Source organism: Pan troglodytes, chromosome 7, assembly GCF_028858775.2.
Source record: "Pan troglodytes isolate AG18354 chromosome 7, NHGRI_mPanTro3-v2.0_pri, whole genome shotgun sequence".
NCBI classification, from domain to species: domain Eukaryota; kingdom Metazoa; phylum Chordata; class Mammalia; order Primates; family Hominidae; genus Pan; species Pan troglodytes.
In genome coordinates this window covers 95,611,115-95,619,705 of record NC_072405.2, presented here as the reverse complement: position 1 = coordinate 95,619,705, position 8,591 = coordinate 95,611,115, and the positions used below count along the sequence as shown (strand labels likewise).

The 8,591-nt window shown below is 50.9% G+C and overlaps 1 protein-coding gene across 1 annotated transcript; it reads right to left on the bottom strand.

Moving 5' to 3' along the window:
* Positions 1 to 6,415: 6,415 nt before the first annotated feature.
* LOC134810792 (exonuclease GOR-like) lies at positions 6,416 to 7,699 on the bottom strand. The gene has a single exon (XM_063816830.1). The coding sequence runs from the start codon at positions 7,697 to 7,699 to the stop codon at positions 6,416 to 6,418; it is 1,284 nt and encodes a 427-aa protein (XP_063672900.1).
* Between the last annotated feature and the right edge of the window lie 892 nt (positions 7,700 to 8,591).

The following is an 8,591-nucleotide window of genomic DNA, read 5'->3' as shown; positions in this document are numbered from 1 at the left end:
TGAGATGCGGACTCCCGAGGGCCTCTCTGTCAGCCTTGGGGCGGCTGGCAAGCAGCAGGCCGATCCCCTCTGCGCAGGGAAGTAGGACGCCTCCGTCACCATCTTGAGACACGCTGGGGGCACCGCCGGACCCCTGTTCTGGGGCTCCGCCTGGATGTCCACAAATGCGGAGGCCTGGTTGTGCATCTGGGGCACCCGGAGCCCGAAGCTCTGGGCAGGCTGATGAGAGGGCAGGGGGAATTCTGGAGCCTCGAGGGCCGCCTCCTCGGCCACCTTCTTAGCTTCTGGGTATCCAGGTGGGAACCAGCAGGGAGCTGTGGCTCGCAACATCTTGCTGCCTTCGGGAGCACCGGCCTGGCTCTGCTCCGCTCCCAACTGGCGGCTTCTTGCCTCCAGGGCCGCCTCCTCGGCCACCTTCTTAGCTTCTGGGTATCCAGGTGGGAACCAGCAGGGAGCTGTGGCTCGCAACATCTTGCTGCCTTCGGGAGCACCGGCCTGGCTCTGCTCCTCTCCCAACTGGCGGCTTCAATGAGTGCCGCCCCCGCCACCCGTCGCCTTTATAGACGCACAGGGCAGAGTGGGTGGGACTTCTCCTTGATAGGTTGCTGCTTCCATCCAATCACACTGAGCCTCATCTTCCACCAGACTCCAGCTTGGGAATGCCTCAAGGGGTGCACTAATGGAATCAACTGGAACTCCTGGTTGCTAACCTTGGAGCTAGGTTGCTTTTCCTGAGTTAATTAACTGTCCCTGCAGGGCAGTCCTATCATGGCTACTGGAATTGGGCCACCTAGGATTCATTTCAGCGTCAGGGAGTTTGGTCAACTTGCTTGGGCCCACACAGCACCCCATGGAGCCAGGACTGGGCCAGCAGTCTGCTGCATGCTGCAGGGCAGGATCTCTCTGGGGTTGCGTTTCCCTGCTCTGTGCACTCCTCCGCTGAGGGCAAATTGAGGACAGGAAGTGGACCGCACCCACTTCTCTCCCACGACTTGGGCAATGTTCAAAACAGGGGTTCTTCAAAAGGTTCATAGAAAATGCACATGGTGAAGAAACTATGCATGGGTTTCCGCTGGTTTGCACTCAAATAAACTTGTCCGAACTTCTTATAACCTTTCTGAACTAGATCTAGTTTGAGGCACTGAGAAGGATGAGACATCCACTGAAAAGGACTCCTATCAGAGCAACATGAATTCCACGAAAATTGCAGCAAGAGCAAACATCAAATTTCTGGTGAAGCTTGGGTGGAAGAATGAAGAAATCATTGATGTTTTAACAAAAGCTTCTAAGGACACTACCCCAAAGAAATGAACTCTTTACGAATGTATAGCTTGTTTCAAGAAGAGGTGAGAAGATGTGGGAGATGAATCCTGCAGTGGCTGTGAAAACCACTGTGCCCAGATCAGCTGCAGTTACGACGAGAGCTATCAGTGGAAATTTTAAACAGGAGGGATCACGATCCTGACGCATCCCTCTTTCAAATTGTAACCGGAAGTTGGAACATGGCTTTACCAATATGACCTCGAATGCAAAGCATCATCAAAGCGACGGCTACCGAGAGGTGGCAGTGGTCCAGTCAAAGGAAAAGGAGGCCAGTCAGGAGCCAACATCATGGCATCAGTGTTTTGGGACACTCAAGGCATTTTGCTTGTTGACTTTCTGAAGGGCCAAACATCTGCTTATTAGGAGAGTGTTCCGAGAAGCTTAGAGAAAGCTTTGGTAGAAACATGCTGGGAAAGTCTCACTAGATCCCTGTTCACCACCTCAGTGCTCTGCTCATTCCTCTCATCAAACAAGGGCAATTTTGTCAGTTTCAATGGGCAGTCCTTAGGAATGCACCTTACGGGCTGCTTTCATGCCTTCTAAATTCTTTTTGTTTCCTAATTATAAAAAGTCATGTTGCTTGGAAAGATGAAAGAAAGTCTGCTTGCCTTGCTTGGACAGATGAGAGATGAGATCCTCCTCTTCTCTCCCAGGACAGAATGGTCAGACTTGAGTTTCCTTTCTCCTCACTCTTCTCCTCCTTGAGGGAGGTGCTGTGACGGACAGACCTGCTCCCGTGTCTAGACACGGGTAGACTCGTTGAAGATCCTCACAGGCAATCCTCCTTGGGGTCAAAGGGGAAGGATTTATTTCTTCAGGGCTCAGTAGTCCTCATCCTTACGCGCACCTTCACCAGCCCAGGGCGGGGTAGCGGAAGGTGAAAGGGCGTGGCTCACAGCCCGTTTCTTCCGCTCGGGCGTCTCCTGGGAGGAACCCTTGTCCAGTGAGCGGGTCTTCGTCTCCACCAAATTCCCTAGGGGGACACTTCTGGCAGCCCTTCTTGTTCAGCAGCTTACGGGGGTCAGGTGGACCTCTGCTAGTCACCAGCCTGAAGCCCTTACTCCATTTCAGCTATTTTTGCAGTTGCCTAGGTGACTTTTGAACCACATTACCCAGAACAGCCAACGGAGGAGGGGTGAGAAGAGTGGCCGTCTGGGTTTGCCGCATAGTGCTGCCTTAGAGGAGTGGTGCAGTCTTCGGTTGTGTGATACTTCACCTGGCTGATTTCTGGGAATGCCTCCACAAATTCGCTAAATTCAGTAGCTTTTGCCTTCCAAGATTCACCTGGTTGGTGTGTTGCACCCATTCACTAGTCATTTACATTAGGTATATCTCTTAATGCTATCCCTCCCCCTCCCCACGCCCATGACAGGCCCCGGTGTGTGATGTTCCCCTTTCTGTGTCCAAGCGTTCTCATACTTCAATTCCCACCTATGAATGAGAACATGCGGTGTTTGGTTTTTTTGTCCTTGCTATAGTTTGCTAAGAATGATGGTTTCCAGCTTCATCCGTGTCCCTCCAAAGGGCATGAACTCATGCTTTTTCATGGCTGCATAGTATTCCATGGTGTATTTGTGCCACATTTTCTTAATCCAGTCTATCATTGATGGACATCTGGGTTGGTTCCAAGTCTTTGCTACTGTGAATGGTGCCGCAATAAACATACGTCTGCGTGTGTCCTTTTAGCAGCATGATTTCTAATCCTATGGGTATATATACCCAGTAATGGGATGGCTGGGTCAAAAGGTATTTCTATTTCGAGATCCTTGAGGATTCACCACACTATCTTCCACTACCGTTGAACTAGTTTACAGTCCCACCAACAGTGTAAAAGTGTTCCTATTTGTCCACTACCTCTCCAGCACCTGTTGTTTCCTGACGTTTTAATGATCGCTCTTCTACCTGGTGTGAGATGATATCTCATTGCGGATTTGATTTGCATTTCTCTGATGGCCAGTGTTGATGAGCATTTTTTCATGTGTCTGTTGGCTGCATAAATGTCTTCTTTTGAGAAGTGTCTCTTTATATCCTTCCCCCACTTGTTGATGGGCTTGTTTGGTTTCTCTTGTAACTCTGTTTGAGTTCTTAGTAGATTCTGGATATTAGCCCTTTGTCAGATGAGTAGATTGCAAAAATTTTCTCCCTTTCTGCAGGATGCCTGTTCACTCTCATGGGAGTTTCTTTAGCTATGCAGAACGTCTTTAGTGTAATTAGATGATGTTTGTCAATGTTGGCTTTCGTTGCCATTGCTTTTGGCGTTTTAGACATGAGGTCCTTGCCCATGCCTGTGTCCTCAATGGTATTGGCTGGGTTTTCTCCTAGGGTTTGTATGGTTTAAGATCTAACATTTAAGTCTTTCTTCTGTCTTGAATTAATTTTTGTACAAGGTGTAAGGAAGGGATCCGATTTCAGCTTTCGACATATGGCTAGCCTGTTTTCCCAGCACCATTTTTTAAATAGGGAATCCTTTCCCCATTTCTTGTTTTTGTCAGGTTTGTCAAAGATCAGATGGTTGTAGATGTGTCGTATTATTTCTGAGGGCTCTATTCTGTTCCATTGGTCTACGGTAACCAAAACGGCAACCGATAGCATGCTCTTTGGTTACTGTAGCCTTCTACTGTAGCTTGAAGTCGGACAGCTTGATGCCTCCATCGTTGTTCTTTTGGCTTAGGAATATGTTGGCAGTGGGGGCCGTTTTGTGGTTCCATATGAGCTTTAAAGCAGTTTTTTCCAGTTCTGTGAAGAAAGTCATTGGTAGTTTGATGGGGATGGCATTGAATCTATAATTTACCTTGGGCAGTATGGCCATTTTCACGATATTGATTCTTCCAATCCGTGATGGTGGAATATTCTTCCATTTGTTTGTCTCCTCTTTTAGTTCGTGGAGCAATGCTTGGTAGTTCTCCTTGAAGAGGTCCTTCACATCCCTTGTTAGTTGGATTCCTAGGCATTTTATTCTCTTTGAAGCAATTGTGAATGGGAGCTCACTCATGATTTGGCTCTCTGTTTGCCTGTTATTGGTGTATAAGAATGCTTGTGATTTTTGCACCTCGATTTTGTATCCTGAGACTTTGCTGAAGTTGCTTATCAGCTTAAGGAGATTTTGGGCTGAGACGATGGGGTTTTCTAAATATTCAATCATGTCATCTGCACACAGGGACAATTTGACTTCCTCTTTTCCTAATTGATTTCTCTTTATTTCTTTCTCCTGCCTGATTGCCCTGGGCAGAAGTTCCAACACTATGTTGAATAGGAGTGGTGAGAGAGGGCATCCCTGTCTTGTGGCAGTTTGCAAAGGGAATGCTTCCACTTTTTGCCCATTCAGTATGATATTGGCTGTGGGTTTGCCCTAAATAGCCCTCATTATTTTGGGAGATGTCCCATCAATACCTAATTTATTGAGAGTTGTTGGCATGAAGGGCTGTTGAATTTTGTCAAAGGCCTTTTCTGCATCTGTTGAGATAATCACGCAGTTTCTGTCTTTGGTTCTGATTATATGCTGGATTATGTTTATTGTTTTGCATATGATGGACAAGCCTTGCATGTCAGGGATGAAGCCCACTTCATCATGATGGATAAGCCCTTTGATGTGCTGCTGGATTCGTTTTTCCGGTATTTTAGGGAGGATTTTCCCATCGATGTTCCTCAGGGACATAGGCCTAAAATTCTCTTTTTGGGTTGTGTTTCTCTCAGGCTTTGGGATCAGGATGATGCCGGCCTCATGAAATGAGTGAGGGAGGATTCCCTCTTTTTCTGTTGATTGGAATAGTTTCAGAAGGCATGGTACCAGCTCCTCCTTGTCCTTCTGGTAGAATTCGGCTGTGAATCCGTCTGGTCCTGGAGTTTTATTGCTTGATAGGCTGTTAATTATTGCCTCAATTGCAGAGCCTGTTAGTGGTCTACTCAGGCATTCAACTTCTTCCTGGTTTACTCTGGGGAGGTTGTATGCGTCCAGGAATTTATCCATTTCTTCTAGGTTTTCTAGTTCATTAGCTTAGAGGTGCTGATAGTATTGTCTGATGGTAGTTTGTATTTCTGTGGGATCGGTGGTGATATCCCCTTTATCATTTTTTACTGCATCTGTTTGATTCTTCTTTCTTCTCTTGTTTCTTAGTCTTGCTAGTGCTCTATCAATTTTGTTGATCACTGCAAAAAACCCGCTCCTGGATTCATTGATTTGTTGAAGGGTTTATTGTGTCTCTATCTCCACCAGTTCTGCTCGGATCTTAGTTATTTCTTGCCTTCTGCTAGTTTTTGAATGTGTTTGCTCTTGCTTCTCTCATTCTTTTAATGGTGATGTTAGGGTATGCATTTTTGATTTTTCCTGCTTTCTCTCGTGGGCAATTAGTGCTATAAATTTCCCTCTACACACTGCTTTAAATGTGACCGAGAGATTCTGGTATGTTGTGCCTTTGTTTTCATTGGTTTCAGAGAATATCTTTCTTTCTGCCTTCATTTCCTTAAGTACCCAGTACTTATTTAGGAGCAGGTTGTCCGGTTTCCATGCAGTTGAGCGGTTTTGAGTGAGTTTCTTTATCCTGAGGTCTACTTTGATTGCAATGTGGTCTGAAAGACCGTTTGTAGTAATTTCTGTTATTTTACATTTACTGAGGAGTGCTTTCCTTCCAACTATGTGGTCAATGTGGAAATAAGTGTGATGTGGTGCTGAGAAGCATGTATATTCTGTTGATTTGGGGTGGAGCGTTCTGTAGATGTCTCCTAGGTCCGCTTGGTGCAGAGCTGATTTCAATTCCTGGATATCCTTTTTAGATTTCTGTCTCGTTGGTCTGTCTAATGTTTACAGAGGGCTGTTAAAGTTTCCCATTATTATGATGTGGGAGTCTAAGTCTCTTTTGATCACACTTTAAAGATCAAAAGGTAGAAGCGCAAAGACATTATCTGTGCAATATTAGAAACCTAGTAAGTGGTGGAATTTGGCCTTGAACCCAGATATCTAACTCCAGAGCCTAAGTGCTTCACCCACCTCACTGTGGTGCCTCTCGAGAAAAACAGGTAAGCACACATTCAGAAAGCTGGTGGGCCTGGGGGCTGGCCTTGTACTCAGAGGCCATGGAAGTCCCACGTGGGGTGGCTAGTGGTGTAAGGACAGAGGTCTCGGATGGGCAGAGGGATGTGGACAGGCGCGAGGGGGCGCGGCAGGGACTCGGGGGACTGGGAGTGGCGGCTCGGTGCTGCGGGAGGCGATTAGTGGAAGGACAGAGGTCTGGGAAGGGCAGAGGGATGGGGACAGGCCCGAGGGTCCGCGGCAGGGATTCCGGGGGACTGGGAGTGGCCGGTTGGGGTTACTCTTGGCTTTTTGCCCTCTCCTGCCGTCGACTGCTCCGGTTTCTTTGGCCTTGCGGCGAGGTGGACAGGGTGAGCTCTGGGGACTGATGGCGGTTGTGGAAGGGGCCTGGGGCCAAGGACAGGCCAGGGCGGCGGGAGAGGCGGACCGGTGGCGTGGCTGGATCTGGGCGCGCTGTCGGACCTTCCACATCACCAGCTGCAGGCAGGCGTTTGCGTCCTCGCTGGAGTTGTGGCCGTCCTGGCTGTCCTGGATGATCTGCCCCAGGTAGTCGGCCGCGAGATTCCTGAGGGAACGCTTGTAGGGGAAACCCAGGTAGTGCGGGAAGAGCACGGCCGTGTCCAGCACGGTGCTGTGGATGAGCTTCAGGGCCAGCAGATCGCTCTCCAGGCTGTGCCCGATGAGGATGGTTTGGGCGCTGAAAAAGCTCAGCAGGATGGCTTGCACTTGGGGCAAGGTGATGCTCGTCTTGGCGACGTCGGCCTCGGTGACTCCGGAAAACCTGGTGTTGTAGTCCACGATCTCGTTGTCGGGCTTGACGAAGGTGTCGTACACCACTCGCATGTCGGCGTCCACCACGGTGACGCGGGTCAGCTCTAGGCCATGCGTGGTGTAGCACATCTCACAGTCCAAGGCGTAGATTCCTGGATAAGCGTCTCTGGACAACTCTTTCTTGAAGGTCTCCACGAAGCCATCGAGGCTGTCCTTGCGGCCGTCCCGCACGTGCTGCTTTGCCACCTGGCAGCCCACAGAGCCAGGAGCAGCTGCACAGCAGGTGTACTGGCTAACCCGGCCTCCAGCCACCTGGCTCCAGCGGACCCGCCCCCAGTGATAATAACACAACTGGTCGCGTACACAGCGGCCCGAGGAGGACACCAGGTACTCGGTGCCACAACGGCAGCAGACCCTGCAGGAGGAGTCGCCGGGCCCCTTCCCCTGGCCAGTGAAGAGGACGGCGCCTCCGGGCCGCTCGGGGTGCGGGAAGGGGTAGCCGTTCTCCTTGAGCTGGTCCTGGCTGAGCAGGAACTCCTGGAGGCGGCTGTACAGGGCGGCCCTGCTGAGGCCCGGCATGGAGCTGGGGGTCAGGCCCTTCAGTCTCTTGAGGGTGTTCAGGACCACGTTCAGGTACCTGTTCTTGTTGGGGCTGCAGTCGTAGGCCACCTTCTCCTCGTTCAGCGCCTTCTCCACGGCCTCCTGCTTGGAGGCGCAGAACTTGAGACACTCTTCGGTGAACAGTTGGAGATAGCCTCGGCGGAGGACGGTGGGGACTTGGCACCCAGACCTTCGGAGGATAATAGGTTTCTTCCAACTCGGTAGGGATGGACGACGGACGATTCGCTTAGAGCTGATGGTGGTGGTGGTCTTGCATGCCATCCCTGACCTGTTGCGCGTCTTCCCTGGCTGTCTGCCGACCTTGGAGCCACTGGAGCGTTGGCTGCTGCTGGCCACCCGGGTTCTCTTGGCATCTGTGCAACCTGTGACCAAGCAAGGGCTGGAAGCGTGGGCGATCGTCTTCCTCTTCCTGGGGGCTGAGATGCGGACTCCCGAGGGCCTCTCTGTCAGCCTTGGGGCGGCTGGCAAGCAGCAGGCCGATCCCCTCTGCGCAGGGGAAGTAGGACGCCTCCGTCACCATCTTGAGACACGCTGGGGGCACCGCCGGACCCATGTTCTGGGGCTCCGCCTGGATGTCCACAAATGCGGAGGCCTGGTTGTGCATCTGGGGCACCCGGAGCCCGAAGCTCTGGGCAGGCTGATGAGAGGGCAGGGGGAATTCTGGAGCCTCGAGGGCCGCCTCCTCGGCCACCTTCTTAGCTTCTGGGTATCCAGGTGGGAACCAGCAGGGAGCTGTGGCTCGCAACGTCTTGCTGCCTTCGGGAGCACCGGCCTGGCTCTGCTCCGCTCCCAACTGGCGTCTTCTTGCCTCCAGGGCCGCCTCCTCGGCCACCTTCTTAGCTTCTGGGTA